The sequence below is a fragment of the Alosa alosa genome, chromosome 13 (assembly GCF_017589495.1).
Source record: "Alosa alosa isolate M-15738 ecotype Scorff River chromosome 13, AALO_Geno_1.1, whole genome shotgun sequence".
Taxonomy (NCBI): Eukaryota; Metazoa; Chordata; class Actinopteri; order Clupeiformes; family Clupeidae; genus Alosa; species Alosa alosa.
Window position 1 is genome coordinate 17750405 of NC_063201.1, and position 21374 is coordinate 17771778.

Consider the following 21374-nt stretch of genomic DNA (forward strand, 5'->3'; position numbering starts at 1 on the left):
AATTTAAAATAGTGCTTTCTTTTATTTCGTTTTTTTTTTTTTTTTTTTTTTTTAGATCAAATTCAGTTGGGCAATTTAATTCATATGGTGACATGACATCAAGTGGGACAAAATTCAAAGCCAATTGGTAACAGGACACTGTTATAGTTGTAAATTTGGAATAAAGAGATTATTACATGTATGAACAAGGTTTTGGGGATAAGGGGATCAAAGGCCAAAGTATAAAAATATATATTTCAAACCAAAAAAAAAAAAAGACCAGAGGTAGTTACCAGCCAGCGGAAGAATGGCTGATATCCAAGTCTGTTCAGTCATACACATTGATTGAGAAAACAAGGCATATGGTGGAAATGTCATTAGGAGATCATAACTTTTGATACATTTCAAAGCCTACACAATTGACAGCTAGCAATGATATTCAACTAAATGACTTAAACATGGAACTTAAATCAGGGAGGAAAAAAAAAAAGATGTAAAAAAGACATACATGTAACAATCTCTTTCAATGGTCAATTTTTTTTAAACAAGGCTTAAACTTAAAGCTCATCATTCTCCCTACACTGTTCATTATAGAAAATTAAAAAAGAAATAAAAACATGTGCAAGATCACTGGCAACATGACAGTGCAGGGGTATTGACACGTGCTATAGGCAAGTATTTTCTTTTTACTTTTTTTTAACAAAAATATTCTTCAGCATTTCTTAAACTGAGTCACGGCCTTCACGTGACCCTTACATTCAGTGTTATTACTAAAAAATACTTTATCAGCAGGTTAAAATGATCCTGCATAAATGTACATATGCTACAGTTTTATACATTTCATTATTTACATGGCTCTTTTACTATAACATATTACGATGTCTAATTGCTTCGTTTTGTCATCTTTAAGATGGCCATTAAACTTTTCCCGTTCTGCAAAGAGATGGATGACCTCATCCAAAAGTTTGCCTCACGAAAACACACGCTCACACACACGCGCACACACACATGCACACGCACACACTTTAAGAGACAGCAGATTTCGTACCCACTGCCATCGGCAGCCTGGGCCTGTAACTTCTAAGACACAGTATACAACAGCAGTGCAACATCATTTTTGAAAGGGATGGGGCAGTGTGTAATTCCTTGGGATATTGCTCGCCAGTCACCAGTGTGACCTTTAGTACTCTACATGTAAACATAACCCAAACCCTCTGGCTCAAGCCCTCTTGTGCCAGGTTCTGCACTCTAAACACCCACCAACTTGCCCTGCCCCACTGCTTCAGCTTCAAAGCCTCCACTAAAGAAAAAGGGGGGAAGAAAGGAAAGGGGGAAAGCCAACAGGGCAGTGGAATCAATATAACTGATACCACTGCCCTCTTCCGCATGGCCTGCTGTGGAGATTCAGAAGCTGCTGGAGGAGGAGGATAAGACAGGAGGTAACCACACTGATTGCATTTCAATAAAGGAAGGACACGGGAGCAGAGCAGTTCCCAAGGTGAGCCGCCAGGTTGTGGTCTATATGGCACTTGTGACCACACCCATTTTGCAGAGGGGGGGGGGTAAAGTTGGAATTAATGTAACTGCTTTGGTTTACCCAAAATAAGAATGAGGAAGAACTACTACGGCACACAACTACCGCACAACAGAAATGGACAAAAGAAAATTGGCTACTGTGTAAGCTGTTGCAGACCTTGTACAGTTCCAACTCCCGTAGTGCAGAGCGCACAGCGCTGTACAATACAGAAAAACAAAACAGTAAAATACAGGAGTTGTTGGCACAGTACAAGGTCGTTGTGCCACTGTCCCATCTTAAAAGTTGCTTTGAGGCTGTGTTCACATGTGACTTGCACTGACTAAAGCTGCATCTCTCCACACACGCACTGAGCTCACGTCTCCCTGCAGAACCAAGTGGCTTTAACTTCCCAGCATCAGCAAGAGTTGAAATGAAAATGCAGAATTTGGGGTGCTTTTACTAGAATGAAACTAAAAACGCTGATGTGCTTTAGCACCAAGAGGTCTAACGATAGACCAAAAGCAAACGCCTCAAGTTCAACTAACAAGCTAGAGGGTGGAGGGGGCATGGGAAGGGAAGTGGACTTCCATGGATATAGACTAAGGAGTGATCGTTTGTGCACTAGGCTTCCCAAACAGGAAGGATGGGGGGAAATGATTGAGAATGAAAACATCTAACGGCCAACGTAAAAAGAACAAAACAAAAAATAGAGCAAACAAAGAAGGATATCCAGTTCATCGTTCATCACAAAAACAGGTCCCATTTAGGTATTCCGAGCCCTCTCTTGTAAGACTGCAACGCTATAATACCTCAGTTTGGGCTAGCTTAAAAAAAAAATTAAAAGGGCAAGTGACAGCTCACAGAGGCAAATCTGTAGAACTGCCACTCATCCTGCAATACCTTCGGTCTAAAAATAAGTCTAAAAATGCATTACAGTGCTGCTGTGTTGCAAGAGAGATACGGGAGCCAAAAGGAACCCCAAGATTGGTATCTGAGTGGGGGTTTAGAGGTCCGCCTAGGCCTGAACCTTGAGGAGGCTCTTCAGCTGGAAGGCCATCATCTCACGCCCGTCACAGGAGCCCATGGGAAGGGACATCCAGTGGCTAGGGGGCTTGGGCAGAACACTGGGGGAGGGCGGCTCACTGAACTTGGGCCCGGCGTAGTTCTGGTTGCACTGAAACGCCAGCAAAGAGTTCAGGTGGGACATGGCGCCCTCCAAGTTCTGGTTGTGGGTGGTGGCAAATCGGACAGTGGCATTCTTCTTCTTCTCTGCCGACGCGGCCTGCCGCGTTTCGGGAGACCAGGGATAGCCAGTGCCCTTCTCCACCCTGCGGTGGCCATGGTGGTGGGGCCCACCTGGAGAGCCGGTAGGTGTAACCATAGGCACACCATTCTGATCACGGCTCCTCTGCTTGCCCCGGCCGAGCTGGTGGTTCTTCTTAGGCACAGGGCGCTCCGGGTGGGAAACTGGAATGTTGTATCTCTCGCCACCTCCCATTTTCACACTCTGTCACCTGAAATTTGATGTGGGGGAAAGGGACATTTCGTAATTCGTTAAAACATTATTTTTGTTTTCAAACAATATTATTGTTTGCCTTTATTTTTTAGTGTTGACATTTTCTATGTGAAATGCAATTAACGTTAGTTGATCGCCATGGCACTGAATGTTGCCCTTGACACAAAACGCTGAGACGACATGATCAGATAAAAACAACAAAAGCCATTTGATCTGTATCGTGTCAAGACTAAAAGCACAATCGTCGACAGACTAATAAAAAAACAGGCTTACTCGGTCAGGTGTGCAAGTACCACTGCCCTATTGAACCTTGTAACGTTAGCCTCTGCTTCTGCAGTAGGTCGACAACAAAGAAACGTCTAGGCTACGTGCTAACCAGCCAGTCGCGTCACGGAACAGCCCCGTCTACCATCCCCCACTTGTTCTTGTTTGCTGGTTCAGCCTTACCTCTTTGTTGTCAAAAAATTGAGTACGTGGATAATTTCGCTTCTTAACTTCTCTTCACCAACCGGGCTCCAGGTCCTCGAAGTAGTACTAAATCTACTTCTCGCTGCACATTTATGTCCAGCAAGATCTGACGTTTTCATGTGCCAATGAGCGGTGTACTGTCGTGTTACCGAGCTGAACATCAATTCACCTCGGCGCACGGTGCTCTCAGAAGTCGGCAAACTGCAAGAAATAACGATATTTGGTTGTCAATGACTTACACAATTAACTGAAAATGAGTCGTCAACGTACAGACAAAAAAACTAAACTAAAACTTAAAATTTAGTCAACAGTTGACGTCACCCCGTTTACGGTTTTTTCGACTGACCAACCCAAGGATATCATGAAACCAACGGACTCAACATGCAAATGGTAAAAAAAAAAAAACGTAGAAGAATGTGTGAAGAAAAAAGTAGAAGAATGTGTGTTAAAAATGAGTAGCTTTAATGTAAACTGTTTTGCTGTGATTACGTAAAAGGCTTAGCTACACGCTAACGTTAATCGGATTCGACGACTGCACCTATGAATATGCTAGGCAAGAAAACAATAGATGTTCGACAGATAAACCGATATCAATGATAGCAAAGGATAATGATTCTGCAGCAGATAACAGCGTAGGGCCTACTATAAAGGAACAAACCAGATTTTTTCTAAAGTGTATAAGAAAATAGGTCTCATTTTCTGGCTACGGACCAAAATAAAGAACTCAACTCAACATGGCGTCCATAACATCGAACGAAACTAAGAATATTGAAAAGAATCTTACCGACTTCCTCAGGCTTTGATGGTGAAAGCCTTTCGTCAAAAAAGTTCACGACCCGCTGCTTAACTGCTCTGGGCGAAGAAAATGTTAACGATATGTCAACAAGTTGAAACCCACGAACGATTTGCAGCGAGATGGTTCGTCTCCTACACTTCCTTCTCCGTCTCTCCGTCTGAATTGCAACAAAATGGCATCCTAATCAAACCTATGTAGCTCGCTCTTGTTCGTTTTGAACCAATCATTCAATAGTACATGCAGCGATAGACCAATCAGGGAAGAGAAAGAAACGGAACAACGCCTGTTGCCAGCTGCCTAACTGTTGACGTCACTTTTGTGGGGGGAAGGGCATTTTTCCGTTCCTATTTTTCTAGTGCAAGGAAATTCCAGAAATTGAAATACCTCCTTAAGTGTTTGGCCGACTGTGGGTTCCGAATTATTAGTCTGATTAAATAGGAGTTTTCTAAATATGTTGAAATACATTTCAATACGCACACGCTCCCAGTAGGCTACAACATTGTTCTTTGACAGGAAAACAGATCAACTCAAATAGCAAAATTACAAAAGTTAGATCAAGTTTTAACAACAAAAATGGCCAACCGACAGGCTATTTTAAAGACTGGACTAGACTATCAGATACATTTTGTTATGAGATTTCGGCCTTAGGCCAATCTTACTGGCAGCCAACTGACCAATTTCCTCAGCATTAAAATTGCCTAGGAGGTGGATGATTGGATTGGTTTGGTTGTTTTAAATACTTTTTAAAAGTTTATTTTTTGCCACAGTCCTTTTTTTGTTGTTGCTCTGGTGATGTTAAAGACCTTCTTAATCTCAGAGCATTCTCCCCAACACCACTGTGCTGGTAGCCTGATTCTTATGTAGCCTAGGCTACAAAATAACGAAGACGGCTCGGCTATGAATGTAGGCCTGTTACTGGAATCAAACCAAACATCCTGTGAGCGTTGAAAAACAGTTCCTGTTTTAAAAGTTTACGGTATCTCCCTCAGGCTACAGCCTAGGTTACACCTCAAAAGTAACACTCTCATCTAAACAAGTCTGGGCAAATGGTTTCCTGCTGACAGGAGTGGCCCAATAACAAATGACCAAATCTCCTCCCCCATCAACACTTTACTATGGTGTGAAATTATCAGGGATTAAGTGAGGTCTTCAAATGTGTCACAGACTATAGATTTGTCTTTTTAAATGAAAAGTGAAACAGGTCTGGTGAAAGTGAAACAGTTAGTTTTTTTTTTTATCTAACTAGGTGTCTATTTGATTGTTTAAAAAAGGGATAGTGGAAAGAGGGTGACATATGGGGAATGGGTACTTGCAGGTAGGCCTATGCCTGAATGTGTGTTAATTGTGGCATTTAAAAAATGTTGGACTCAAGAATAAATTACTCAGTGATAGCCTTAATATGCGTAAATCAACTTATAGGCTAGGTATTATTTATCAAGATAGTTGTCAGACATACATTTATAAAAGCAATAATCTCAGTCAGGTGGGTGGAAGTGGTATAAGAAGTTTAAGTTGGAAACTATAGCAATGTACTGAAAGGCATGCAAAAACCTTTTGCCAAGAACAGCAAAGATAGGCCCTACTGTTAAAAGGCTTACCATGTGTTTAGTTGGCAATGCTGTGCAAAGCTTTTTTTCTGCATTTTGTGGGCTGGTGCAACCCACCACAAGCATGGTGCATTGCAGCTAGTTGGAACCACAGCTGTGTTTATCAGTTCTTGACATGGCCATATACTATGAATATTATTTGGTAGATGATATCAGTATTAAAACGATGTTCCGAAAATGTTACTGGTTGGCTAAACTATGGGACATTGTGCGAAGCGATGAAACTTTCTGTTTCCAGTAGATGTCAGTATCCAGCACCAACCTGCAATGGATTGGCTGCAGAAGTTTGAAAATCATGTTTGCCAGGGACCTTTGCACCCACAGAATCTGCTTCCAAATTCTCACAACTGTCTAACTACACTACAAAATTCTCATTGTGATCATTTGAGTTCAGGCATTTAAAGAAAAGGGTATCAAGGTGAAGGTTTATAAAATGTTGATAGGGTACAAAGTTTAAAATGTTGCAATTGTTTTGCACCTGTGACTTTTCAGGTAAGGTCACATGGTGCATTCATAGGTCCATAGATTATTACGCCTGGCTGAAATGAGGTTACATAATCTTTTGCTTATCAAAGTGTCCTAGATCCTTATATGGATTGAGAGTACACGCACACACACACACACACCTCTTGATTGGCTGCCAGGGTTGTTTCCCATAGGCTCGAGGGAACTATGTTTGGAAAATAGGTTGCAAGGACAGCTCCCCTCAGTCATACACCATGAAGGAGGCAATCCACAATTGACCCCTTTCAGAGAGTGTTGTGAATACCACACAGGAGACTAAATTAAATAGTAGAGTCCAATATTCCAAGGACTTCAACCTGAAAACAATAAATTAAGCTTGTCTGATGTTGAAAGATCCATGAGGTTTGTTTATGCAAATTATAAAGACATACGTTTATTTTAAATCAGGCATATGCCTATGTTTAATGTTTACCAAATAAGTAACATACAACTTTACCTTACGCCAATGAAATCCAGCCTAAACAGAAGCTATAATTAACAGGTAAGCACAGGAAAATACAAAGTGCAAAGTACAAGTAAAACATAACAAGCAATTTGAAGCTTACTTGACACATGCTCTGTGACAGGCAGTAACATTGATATACTGTACATGGATCTGTATGCATGGCCCATGAACTCTCTGTAATTTCTTTGATCTTCTGGGTGTTCAACAGCAGATTGTTGGCACACCATGCAGCCAAGTGCTAAACCTCACCCCTCTTATTCACATGGTGGCCATTGTAAACCAAAACGATCCTACAGGCGACACAAACCATAGTCAGGGGGACAATTCTGAAAAGGACTTCTATTAAGACTTTTGTGGACATGTTTGAGTACAAGCTGACAACCTATTTCTTTTTTAGTTAGAAGGGACCCATAAGTCCTAGGGTGGTTGTCAAGTTGAAAGGACCATATAAACATGGTATCAAATGCTAACACTCATGGGCTTTCTGCAGAAGTGTCAGAATCAAAGTTCTATTTTAAGTATAAGTATATATTCATTTGATCCTGTGAGGGAAATTTGGTCTCTGCATTTATCCCAATCCATGAATTAGTGAAACACACTCGGCACACAGTGAACACACAGTGAGGTGAAGCACACACTAATCCCGGCGCAGTGAGCTGCCTGCAACAACAGCGGCACTCGGGGAGCAGTGAGGGGTTAGGTGCTTTGCTCAAGGGTACTTCAGCCGTGCCTACTGGTCGGGGTTTGAACCGGCAACCCTCCGGTTACAAGTCCGAAGCGCTAACCAGTAGGCCACGGCTATTAACGTGTAGAAATCAATGAATGGTCCCCGGGGACGAAATTAAAATTTTCCGTAAAAGTCTAGTGGGGCTACATACCCACCAAATTTCATGTCCCGGGTATCAATGACCAAAAATTCAGGAAGTAGATGACGGGAAAAATTCTTGAATTGTGTGCATGTGTGCATGTACAAGTTTATGTTTATGTGTGTGGGTGTGTGTGTGTGTGTGTATGTAATGCGTGCTTGTGTGTTTGCCTGCGCGTGTGTGTGTTTGTGCATGTGCATGCATGCGTACATATGTCTACTGTGTGAGTATGTGTCATAATGCATGATTACTGTAAATGTATGTGTGTGCGTGTGTATCTGTTTATGCACATGTGTGCACATGGAATGGGTTAACATGACCCCTGGAGGCAAACATCACGGGAAAAAATTGGTCATCCTAGGCCCTACAGTTCTCAAGATATTCACAGAGAACTGTGTCTGCCCTACTACCCTTTTCCGGGGTCCAGTCCAGCGGGGGCTACAGATCAAAAAACGAAAAATGACGGTTCCATGCTATCCATGTGGGGTACATGCCCACCAAGTTTTGTGTACCCGGTCTTTCAGTGTCCCGGAATCCTTGTTGGTGTATGCGTCACTAAATGTACACATAAATTATTTTATTGTAAGGCCCCCATGAGCGAAAGTACACAAAACTTGGCATGCATTTGGAGGGTGTCATAATGATCCTACACTTTTAATTTCGTGCAGTTTTGACCTTGTCAGCCAGAGATATTGTGATGAAAACACCTAATTTTTTTTGCTTTTTTAATTTTTTTAACTAGGTGGCGTATACATGAAATAAGTGGTAATGGGATGGGTTGACATGCCCCTTAAGACCAACATACATAAAAAAGTGGACCTCCTAGGTTTTTCTTTTTCGCATGCCCAAATTTCCGTCAATGATTCCCGGGACACTGAAAGACCGGGGTACACGAAACTTGGTGGGCATGGTACCCCACATGGATAGCATGGAACCATCGTTTTTCGTTTTGATCTGTAGCCCCCCCCGCTGGACTGGACCCCCCGAAAGGAGGGTAGGGCAGACACAGTTTTCTGTGAATATCTCGAAAACCGTAGGGGTTTAGGAGGACCATTTTTTTTTTTTTTGTATGTTGATCTCAAGGGGCCATGTCAACCCATTCCATAACCACTCATTTCATGTATAAGCGCCACCTAGTTAAACACAAAAGTAAAAATGAGGTGTTGTAATTGAAGGTATCTGTGACCTAACATAGTCAAAACTGCACGAAATTGGAAGTGTAGGATCATTATGACACCCTCTGTATGCACGCCAAGTTTTGTGGAATTCCGTTCATGGGGGGCACACAATAAATTAATTTATGTTACTATACACCAACTGGCCTGTAGGTGGCCGGAGACAGTTTTCTGTGAATATCTCGAGAACCGTAGGGCCTAGGAGGTCCACCTTTTTTTGTATGTTGGTCTTAAGGGGGCATGTCAACCCCATCCCATTACCACTTATTTCATGTATAGCGCCACCTAGTTAAAAATTAAAAAGCAAAAAAATTAGGTGTTTTCATCACAATATCTCTGGCTGACAAGGTCAAAACTGCACGAAATTAAAAGTGTAGGATCATTATGACACCCTCAAATGCATGCCAAGTTTTGTGTACTTTCGTTCATGGGGGCCTTACAATAAAATAATTTATGTGTACATTTAGTGGCGTACACCAACAAGGATTCGGGACACTGAAAGACCGGGTACACAAAACTTGGTGGGCATGTACCCCCACATGGATAGCATGGAACCGTCATTTTTTCGTTTTGATCTGTAGCCCCCCGGCTGGACTGGACCCCCCGAAAGGAGGGTAGGGCAAACACAGTTCTCTGTGAATATCTTGAGAACTGTAGGGCCTAGGATGACCATTTTTTTCAGTATGTTTGCCTCCAGGGGTCATGTTAATCCATTTCATGTGCACACACGTGCACAAACAGATACACACACACACACAAATACATTCACAGTAATCATCATTATGACACATACTTACACAGTAGACATATGTGCGCTTGCATGCACAGGCACATCGCAGGCACACACACAAGCAGCACACACACACACACACACACACACACACACACACACACACACACACACACCCACACACATAACATAAACATAACACAAACAATCAAGAATTTCTCAGAATTATGAACAGGCAAGATGGAGGTGGGGTTGTATAAAATGAATTTTACATGTGAAATCTATGAACTAATCATGTTTTGGTACTTGTTGTCTAGCAGATACCAGTGAGAATTGAGTGTGGATAATGCAATTTAGTGAGACAGTTAGAATCATATAGGCCTTTCAGCGTGATTTATTTTTGTGGAAAAAATGTGCTGGACTGGGCGGCGGTCATATTTTGTACCGCTCTGCGGTACATCTGGTTCAAAATAATACCTGCCATTGGTGGTAATAGTATGGTCTCTTGTACACTTTCAGATATGTTCAAAGTATACAACATGACTGCATTACTTCTATTCTTTTATAAATTCAGTTCTATAGATGGCATGGCATTGCAAATAAGATTATATATGTCAGATTGTGTGGCTATATCAATATGAAAAAAAAAAGAAAATCCTATATCAGACTCACACAGGATTATCATAGGATAATACAAAAACATTTTTATTCCTCTGGTTCTGTATCTGTGTGTGCCTGAAGACCCAATGTGAAAACTTTACATTTTGATCACAAATTACATTTCATATTTCTTGACTGTTGATTAAGATTGTGGTACAGCATCTCCACACGTCTGATGCAGACAGCTTCGGTGACGGAGCAAACTTTGACACGTCCACTTTGGAGGAAGCTCACGCTGCTCTCTTCAGAACTGCGCACACTGGTAGACCCAGCAGCTAAAGCCCTGAGTATCCTGTGGCCGGACCCTCCACCCACCTCGCACTCTAGGCTTTACGGCTGCTACTTCGATGCTAGAGGTGGACGCGATGGCACACACTTGGCCCCAGTTGCTGCTTTACGCTTTCCCCCCCATCACTCTCCTCCAGCCTGTGCTGAACGGAGGATGGAGAAGCACTCAGTAATCCTGGTAGCCTCCCGGTGGCCGACTTTGGTTTGCAGACTAGATTTCTCTATTACACAGAGAATCGTGGCCACTCCCCCTGCACAAGGACTTGCTTTCGCAGGCGAGAGGAACAGTGTGGCATCCTCCAGAGCATTGACAGCTGGTAGCCTGGCCACCGAACGGCAACATCTCCTGACTCTATACAGAGACTATACAGAGTTCTAGAGTGCCCTCCACTAGGTCACTCTATAGGCCTACTCTAAAGTGGCTTATTTTTGCCTCCTAGTACAGAGAGCATAACCATGACCTATCAACATGTTCGATTGAAGTGATTCTGACCTTCCTACAACATATGTTTGAGCAGGGCCGATCCTTCTCTACACTTAAAGTATATCTGGCAGATATCTCCGCCTGTCGTGGGCTAGTCTGGTGTGATACCTAGTGCTCACCCGTTGGCAGCCCGCTATATCAAAGGTGCCAGGCGATTACGCCGGTCATCAGTTCCACTATGGGACCTTTCTCTTGTACTACAAGCTCCGCTGAGCCATTTATATGGCCAGTGTTAACCTGAAAATGCTGTTGCTAAAGACTGTGCTGCTACTTGCTCTAGCATCGTTCAAACGCATAGGCAGCCTTACAGCCCTGTCTGTTAACTCAACATGCTTGCAGTTCACAAGGGGTGACACTAAAGTGACACTGCACCCAAATCCATTAGGCTATATCAGCCCAAACTTTTTACTTCGGGATTTAGATCTCAGATTATTGAACTACCTGCCCTGGTGCCCACTGACTGGCAGATGGCGCCAGAGGCTACCTTTCTGTTTTTTTTTGCCCCGTGTCGAGGCACTATGCCGAGTGCACGTTGAATTGCTTTAACCGGCCTGTGCTGGGGTTTAGCCTGCTGTGCCGCTGTGCAACCCAGAGAGGCGTGGTTGTAGGTTCCCATTGTGGTGGTGGTGTTGAGTGATCGACCGATAGAGAATGTCCCCCAAACACAGCACCTCGGATCGGGAGTTGTAGCTCCCATAGGATTCATTCCTGTCCCAGGGTCCTATGTTCCCGAGGACCTATGCTCCCAGGGTCCTATTTCCCAGATTAACATGGTAATGGGAACATGAAAAAGAAGCTAAGTCTGAACATAGCCTACCTTTATTAATTAGAAATCTGTTTGATTCTGTGTTGAAACTGTATTCAAAGTTTAAATAGATGCTATTAAAAATAGTAGCCTATTTGTTCTGGTTATAGTACGCCTAGCCTACTAGCCTGACGAGCCAGACCCACATCAAGATGTAGGGTCTGGGAACTCACCATTGGCAGTGCTCAATCCGAGGGGCGGGATAAATGGTTGTCTTTCAAATTTCCTCTTACTTTTCAAATTTCCAATACAACTCATGAGTCCCATGCATTTTCCCACCAGCGGAGCTAATTGGCTAGTTGATCAAACTTTTGCCAACTTAAAAAAAGCACTGTTCACCAGCAGCATGCATCCATCTTCTTTGTTTTCAAGTAGCAGGGAATTCATGCAGAACCGTAGCAACTCTGTCATCATTATGTTAGGCCCGCCCACCGACTCTATACACGATGTGATTGGCCTGATCGAAGTTTAATTTTCCCAGCTCGCAAGCCAACAGAGAGTTGCTAGTCTACCCTGCCGCTAGGGTGCGTCTAGATTTCTAGGCTACTAGCCTACATTAGTTGCATGATTTTAGATTTAAGCTATAATAGCATATCCATCACAAGAAACTTATAAGGAAGACATTAAAGGTGCTCTAAGCGATGTCATACGTTTTTTTAGGCTAAAACATTTTTTGTCACTTACAGGAAACATCACCTCACCATCCGCTAGCTGGTGAGGCCTGAATACACTGTAATAAAACGCGATCTCTGTGGACAACCCATGCTCAACCCAAAACGGCCACAAAACAACTTGGGCAAACCTTGCCCATAAAAAACATAACAAACTGTTCCAGCAAATCACCGATGAGATGCGCATTTAGGAGAGTTTCAATTGTACGGGAGGGAGGGGAAGAAAGTAGCGAGCTAGCTTTCTGTTTTGTTTGAACGTCAACAGAAGTGACCATGCATCGCTTAGAGCGCCTTTAAATGTGATCAATTAAACTTGAATCTTGAATTCTGATCTTTACACTGCTGCACAAAGCCCCTGGTTACTGGTCCCCACCGCCTCTCCGTTTCTGTCTGACTGTCTGATTAATGTCACGTAAGCGTAATGTCCTTCCATCCTCACCACTTTTACGGAGGATGATCGAGAGCAAACAGGGGTAGCCTGTAAAACAAAACAAAACATACAACACAACATATCCATTATGTGAAAAAAGACATCAAGTTCAAGTTCAAGTTCAATAATTTATTGCCATGTCAACAAAGTTGATTGGAATTTGTCTTGGTGCCATTCCAGTTAAAAAATACAAGACAATACACAGGACAAACACAGGAACATACAGAACATGAAAGACACATACAGAGCATGAAAGACAATCACATAGACAAGCATTCAAACCAGTAAAAAGCAGTAAAAAAAAACCTTCCCATAAAGTGTCTTGTGCAGTCTATAAGGTGCATATGAAAGAGGTAATTTAGTACAGATTTGCTCTGCAAGGTGACTGAGCATTAAGGAGCCTAATAGTGGCAGGGTAAGTACTGTTGCAGAAACGAGATGTTCTACCCCTGAGACTTTGGACTCTTCTACCAGAGGGCAGTAGTTGGAAAAGGTACCTGGCAGGGTGGGAGGGGTCACCTAGTACTTTCTGGGCTTTATGGCTAATCTGTGTGGCATAGATAGAGGCTACAGATGGGATGACATGTCCTATGATTTTGGATGCAGAATGCACCACCTTCTCCAACTGCTTCCTCTCTGAAGAGGTGGTGTTCCCATACCAGACAGTGATGGAGAAGACAAGCACACTTTCCACTGTAGCATTGCATCCCTAGCTACACCAAACTTCCTCAGCTGGGGCAAAAAGTGCAGCCTCTGGTGGGCTTTGCAAAGCCCACCAATGAACATACGCTAGTAGCCTAAACTAAAATCTTAAAACTGACCAGTAGCCCACATGGGGGAAAATGTTTTAAACAGTACTGCGTAATTTTGATTGTAGGCTCCTTGTAGGCTATTTATTTGCCTTATTCACCCGGCGCCCAGAACGAGGCTACAGGGTACACTTGCCATTTCACCTAAGTCCAGCAGATGGTGGTGGTAATTGACTCGGTTTGCAAACTGCCAAAAAAACTCACTGAAGAAGAAGAAGAACAGGCCAGCAAGCTTTTTTTTGCCACTTTGCAAACAGAGAGCATTACCACCATCTGCTGGACTGAGGTGTTATGGCAAGTGTACCCTGTAGCCTCGCTGTGGCCGCCGGGTGAATAAGGCGAATTCTAGGCCTATTCATTCTAGTTTGTTTTTTTCCAATAGATCTTCATCAATGCATGATACAGACAGCCTTCCCTTGTATGTGAAAGAGGGGAATGTGTAATAGCCACATTTGTGTCTCTGTGAACAGATTAATTTAGAAGTCTTTTGAGTATTAAACATTTGCATGACTGTGAGGGTATTTTGATTAATCAGTACGTCAGAGATTTGCTACTGTATTACCCATGTGTTTTAATGCACTTTTTCTTTTTAAAAATATGGGACTTGCCCTTTTTTCACCTGAGCCCCTCTCCTTCAAAATACACAAAATTCAAAGTGCACTGTTGTCACTTATCACAGGCCAGTTGTATTGCAGCACACAAAAACAGACCTCTTGCAGTAAAAGTAAAATCACCTGCAAACAATAAGCTAGGATTCAAATCATTGTAGGATATTAATGTTTCTACAGTTTTCATGAACATATTTTGATGAGAATGTTATTGATCTCCCACAATCCGTAAAAGCATACTTTTAACATTTTCACTGTTCATAAATATGGACTGCAGAGGGGTTTTTTTTCTTCTTTTTTTACAGGGTTCCGAGAAATGCTCACAGGGCTCTTCACCAGCTAGTCTGTGGGACGCCTAGCACCCGCAGTGCACCTTCTTAAAATAGCCAACAGGTAGAAAAGTTTCAGTCTGGTTTCCAAAAAGACTTGCAAAAAGACTTGGTTGGCTTCCTGTGATGAAACCAGAGTGAGGACTCCCTACTGTCAGCCTGATCTAACCACAGTGTGTCTCTTTATAAGATTCCATTTCCTGTAGTACAACCAAGGGGGTAGGTTTGGTCTGAAACCCCCCCGAAAAAAAGCCACTCAACTCTTTTTACCAGCCACTATAGATACGGTATAAAATGTGATATAATGATTATAGAAACCTAAATGGTCCCGGTTTTCGGCATTATGCGATACGATTAAAATGTGCTGAATTTTTCTCTAAACTTACTTCTGTTTGACAGAACTCAAAATTGGCAGAACAGCATTCATATGCCATAGTGTCATAAAAGTGGTGTGGCTCCTTTAAGACAATCAGTTCGCTGTCCAACTTGATCTAACTATAGCTAACAAAGCGGTCATATAGGGATTGTCAAGGGATTTTTTCCCCCCCGTCATCTACTTCCTGAATTTTTGGTCAGCGATACCCGGGACACCGAAACACCGGGGCACATGAAATTTGGTGGGTATGTAACCCCACTAGACTTTTATGGAAAATTTTCACATTTTCAAAAAATGCCTTTTTTCCTAAATAACTATTGAACCAGGGCACTGAGGATGAAGAATTTTTTATGCTATGTTGGTCTCAAGGGCCCACATCAACCTAGCCCATAATTACTCATTTGTGATTTGCATCCCCCGGTAAAAAATGAAAATGCAATATCATTCTGCTTTAATCGCCCCTATCTTCAGTTAAGATGTTCAGAACTGCACCAAATTTTATGTGCATGATTAACCTGACATTCTCTGGGGGTATGCCAAGTTTCGTAGAATTTCATTCATGGGGGGGGGGGGGGGGGGGTCTAAAAACATTCTCAAATACTCATTGGCCTGTAGATGGTGGTGTTGAGGAAAAGGTTGCTGGAAGAGGATATTGTCTCACACGCACTCTTTCTCGTAAATACACATACATACATCAACACAGACACTCACATACACATACACATGCACACATACTCACATCCATGGGCAGACACACGCATCCACACACTGTACACACACACACACACACACATGTATGCACACACACATACACACACATGCACACACACACACAGGCACGCACATACTATCGGTATCGGGAATTATAACCGCAGATACATAATTACAAATTCAGTAGGATTAAAGGAAAACCGAATATTCATCATCATTTAGGCTGCATTTTCAATATTGGCGTTACATTGGTCCACCAGATGGTGCAGCAGCAAAACGTAACTTTGTTGGAAGTTAATCTAAAGTGGGTTGGAAAAACAATTGATGCTTTCTACAAGGACAACACTGTAGTTTACCGCGGAGAATGTCTAATAAGGGTAGGATGATTTTCACATGAAATGTAATTCCCATTTCTTCTTGAAGCCGAAATAAATCTGAGAATGTTTATCGGACATGCTTGGTTTTTACTGCAGGTATGTTAATCTTATACAAGTTATATCAATAGCCTAGGACCTAGGTAAAATAATGTTACCGTTTACAGCATTGGTTGAGTGATGGAGGCCAATTTGATTGTTGGTGCATTTGTAGAAAACCATGTAGCCCTCTTTTGCCTCAGAGGGGTGTGATAGTGTAACCTGGGTCCTAGGGTACGGTTCTCACCTTTTAAGCCTGCTGTTTAACCAGAGTAACTTAAAGGAAAATGTTCCACTCGGTGAGTTGCACAGTTTTGAAATTTAACGTTAAGGGTTGTTTTAGGACATGTATGCCTGTTGGCAGCCACCCTGAGCAGTCAAAGACGATTCAAAAATAGTCAGAAAAGTCGAGACAGGACCAATCGTCAAAATGTCGGTGTCCACCACTCTAGTTCATCCAAAACAAACCAGAAAAGAGCCTTAAAGTGCTAAAAAACAGAATTTTCCTTTAAGCACCCATACGGTATCGTAACACCTTCAATTATCACCCATTTCTTTCGAAAATTCTAAAACAACAATGTTTTTTAATACTTCAAAATAACATTTGATAAATTAACCTTACATTTTTCAGTAGCCATAGGTGTGTAGATTTGAACAAAATCTGGTTTGGTTCTTACCGGAGCTTTTACTGCCTTAAATATCCGATTTTGTTTACTGCGCTCCGAGGTTAGTGCTGGCCTGGTGGGTTGTCTATTTCCACCCTTTAAACGGCACATGAACGGTTAGACTGAGAATTCTCGTCGCTACTTCAAAATTCCACCAACTACTTCATGCAGTTATGTACACGCAGCATTATTAAAACACTATTTAAACCACTTAAAGTGACTGTATTTTGACATTTTCGGTACAAAGACAATTTATATACCCTTTCCGGATGGGATCTTACATTTTTGCCGGAATCCGTTGTCCTGGTTGTTAGGGGAATGAATTTCACTGTCATGCCCACCGCATCGAGCTCGAGTCCCAGGTAGGGGTTTGCCTGCGTGGGCGTGAGTCTGCTCTTTGCCCAATTCACCTGGAAACCCAGTCGCTCGAGATGGCCAATTCAATATGCGAATACCTCGCCTCCTGAGAGGGGCCAACGCTTCCTGAACGACCTTGGTGAAGGTGCGGGGCGCTAGCCCAAAGCAAGGCCTATGGTACGCCGCGCACGCGGCACTGGTGAGTGCGTGACGAGAATTGCGTCATTTTTACGGTATGCGTCGCGTTTTTGAGTCAACCGAAAGTTAAGACCGCACGTCATGTTGACACGTAGACTGCACATGTGTGAAACGGAACTGCTGTAAACATGCCCCTCCAGTAGGAGGAACACATAGAATCTGAACACCTAAAACGCAGCAAACCAATGCAGAAGAAGACTTGTTTGGTTATGGTTACCATAGCGATGATACAAAAGTCTAGCATGTCAGAGAGGGCTACGATAGGCTACATGATCTTGTAATGTGCCCAATCTCCCGACCAAGACGCAGGCAATCATTCGGGGTTCTGTTCTGATTCGGGGCTATTTATTGGCTACATTTTGGTATCCCCTCTGCCCCTTGGTGACTTTATCTCATTTATAAGCTACACCAGGCACGTAACTGAAGCGTTCCGTTCGCGTTGTGTCTGCTGCAACAATTAGCTTCCACTGTAATCAATGGAAGTAGCTACACCGTATATGATAGCGGGGCGTACGTTCGAAAAAAATAATCCATTCTTGTCAAATAAATTTTACGATTCAGTTGGGCCTGGTAGAGTTTCCTACTTACCTATTTGCCCTGATGCACTCTTTGACACAGATACACACACACTCGCTTTGGACTCCTTTCCCTGCTACTAGCGCTCTAGAATCTTTGACTGGTGCAACGCTACCCAGCAACAGCTCAGTAATGTCACTCGCTTACTTCCGGTAGTTTCGCCAGATTCGTGTATATTAGCAGAGCCCGTCTACGGAGAGCCTGGCCACTCCGTATTAATTGTACCGAAGTTTGGTTGCAGTTCCACCAGAGTTCCACTGGGGGCGATCGCCATGAGTGCAGAATGAATGGGAGTCAATGGAGCTAGACGGCTAAATTTGTCTCTTTCACCTGATTGTCGTTGACAAATCTCAGATTTGATTGTAGTTTGTATAACTTCAACATGGGTTATAGGTCAAAAGTTGAATGAACGAGTACTTATGTCCTTTTGATTTCTTACAGGTTGGGTCGTTGTTACCCACAACACTCTAGCATTGTGCTAATGAATGACGTCATTGACACGTTTGAAAGGCTTTTTAGAAGAAATGTGACGCAGGACACTACCACAGCCTTAAGACTGAAAACTCCCACACCTCGTCCTCGAACGCAAAGCGCAGGTATTTTCTGTGCCGAGGATGAATCGGAACATGAAAATATGCATCTTTCAAGTCTATCGTGACAATCCAATCCCCCTGCTGCACGCTCTGAACAATGCGCTGCAGGGTCAGCATCTTGAACGGAATCTTTGATAAATATGCGTTCAGTGGCAGGAGGTCCAGAATGGGCTGAAGGTTGTCATCCTTCGTGGGAACTGAAAAATACTGACTGTACACCCCTTCCATCCACTGGCCCCGCAGCACCGGGAGCGTATGGTCTGCTTGGCCGCTAGCTCCCGGATCTCCCTGCAGAGTGCCGGGGCGAGCATGTGCAAGACCCTTGTCCGCCTGACGCCCGTGAAGACAGGCAGAGCATGGGCGAACTGTAGCTCGTACCCGTGCTCCAGCGTATGGAGAACCCATTGGGAGTTTGTGCACTTCCGCCACTCCGCAATGTGGTTCGCCAGACACGGCGGCTGCGGGTTTAACCCAGGCCGACTCACTCCAGGCGGGGCATCCACGTCCGGAGCCACCAAGCCTAGGGCCGGCTGTGTGTCGGGTGCAGGCCGTAGCGCCGCGGCAGGCACACTGGCGTGGCCGTGCCTCATGATGATTATTGATTGATGGTTTTCTTTTTTTTTTTACGTTTTTTTTTTTAATTAACAAGTGCTTGTGGATACAATAGTGCAACTGCACATGAACTGTCACTTTGGAGAACTCTGGCGCGCTTGGGGAACGGCTCGCCAACCTCCCGTGAACGCCCTAACAGTCAGCTCGCCTGGGGCTAGTCAGTGGGGGCTGGGTGTGAAGCGGACCGCTCCCTGCCCCTTTTCGAGCCTTCGAGCGCAAGCGCATCTCCAGGGGCAAGCTGGGAGGGAGCCGTTGACTGCCATTTCTTCGAGCACACGCGCCCGTTATATGACAGCTTTCGGACCCAACCTCTTGCAGTGCGGGCAGGATTTGGGGACCGCCAACGCTGTCCGGGAATGGTCGACGCCCAGGCAGCTTATACAGACCGGGTGTGGGTCCAGAGCGGGGATCCACATCCCGCAGCTCCGAACACACCTCCACATCTAGGCGGCCACCGACTCAAACAGAAAAGCGAGAAAATAGAGAGGTATAGAAAAAAAGAGAGTGTCGGCGGCAGTCGTCTTCCTCCTCCAGAAAGGCTGAAGCCGATAACCTGCTTTTTTCCCACGTTCCGTCTACTCCTCCCTATTCGCTTCCCTCCTGCTCGCAAGACCGATTTTCTTGTGGGAACTTCCTAGCGACGTCGCTGAAGAATGAAAGAGTGATTGTTGTTGGCCGTGGCGGCTTATTATAGCCGAGCCGTTTTGCGCCAACAGAACCTTAGCAGGACCTGTAAGAGGACTTAAGTGCGATCACGTGATCGTGGAATGTATTCCCATTGGTTAACGCCGAGTAGTTCGACTAAAAGAGAACCACTGGTGTAACTGGTCCCCTACCTACTCTGGCTGGCTGACTGACCAATGTCACATATGCTTTTGGTTTGCAGATAGCCTGTTGCCCCATGAAGTGTACGGATCTTGTGGTCCCTGCATCTTACTCTGGCTGACTGTCTGACCAATGTCACGTATATTATGTATGCTTTTGGTTTGCACGTAGCAGAAAGTAGGCTACATTCGCTTCCTGACAGGTCACGCACATCATTCTCAGAAACTGTTTAAATTTGAGTACAGTGACATTGTCATATGGCTCTATGTGCTGCTGCTGGTCTAGACACAACAAAAGCTGTGATCTCGGTAAATGGGATATCTGTCAAAACAAGATACACGCTAGGCAACGTCGTGACTCGGTGGCTCTACTGAAAAGTGCATTCTCTGTTGGGATAGTGATGACAGACAGGCAAACCGAGAGGGATAAATGACAGCAGCAAGGTTTCCCATTATCTCATAGCCTACTAATCGTGTATTCTTTGTTCATAGTCTAACGTATTATACTGATCTGTCAGTATATATAGTATATACAGTATATTATACTGATCTGTGTGATATACTTATATACTTCTATTTAAATAAGTAGCCCTATGATTTTGGATCCTTCAGGTAGCCCTCATTCCCAAAAAGGTTGGAGACCCCTGCTCTGTACGTTTAGAATTGGTAACATTGGAGGACCACAGACACTCCTACTTTTCACACCAGTTGCTGAGCAGATGAACAAATGGACCTGAAAATCAGGCCAGGGGGGCAAGGGAGGCGGGCGTTTTCATGTAGTGCTCCCTCTCTTTGGCAACATCCATTCTCATGGGGCAAAGCCTTGGAAGAGTGATATGTGTGTTGGATGAATTAGGCCACTGCTGTCTCTGTAGGCAACAAAAAGAGAAAAGCATTGATCTGTGGGTTTCATCAGAAGAGGTTGACTGGGTTTCATCAGAAGCTGAGAGAAAGTGTAGCCTAAAGAAAAAGAAAGAAGGTATTTGAAAGGTATTTGAAAGGTGAAAAGGTATTTGGCCACTTTCATTTTTAGCCATTTTGCTTGGAGAATATAAGGAGGTTTGAAAAAGTTTAGGGGGCTTTTGGATGTGTATTTCTCCAGGTTGAGATGTAACTATATGAAGGAGTGTGTTAATGTAATGGTTTATCTACAGAAAAGAGAGGGGGATTGCTGCTTATAGAGAGGCCATTTTGTACTCTTTTTCTGTGCCATCACTCCTCCCCTCATCTGTCTCCTCCTCTCCACTCTCATGATGTCGATAGTAACTGGGGCGTGGAGTTGCCTTGCAGTCAGAGCAGTGTACTGCTGTCAATTTATGAGCTGGATATTGATTGTGTAAGT

At 43.6% G+C, this 21374-nt stretch overlaps 1 protein-coding gene across 1 annotated transcript; it reads right to left on the reverse strand.

The window, feature by feature from the left end:
- Window positions 1-2052: 2052 nt before the first annotated feature.
- pnrc2 (proline-rich nuclear receptor coactivator 2) lies at window positions 2053-4442 on the reverse strand. The gene is made up of 3 exons (XM_048261660.1): window positions 4264-4442; window positions 3459-3680; window positions 2053-3009 (listed from the first exon to the last, which is right to left on the reverse strand). The coding sequence occupies exon 3, from the start codon at window positions 2991-2993 to the stop codon at window positions 2511-2513; it is 483 nt and encodes a 160-aa protein (XP_048117617.1). The 5' UTR covers window positions 2994-3009; window positions 3459-3680; window positions 4264-4442; the 3' UTR covers window positions 2053-2510.
- Between the last annotated feature and the right edge of the window lie 16932 nt (window positions 4443-21374).

Excerpts from the sequence above, each read along its gene's own strand:
- pnrc2 (XM_048261660.1), bottom strand. The coding sequence starts at position 2,993 with ATGGGAGGTGGCGAGAGATACAACATTCCAGTTTCCCACCCGGAGCGC.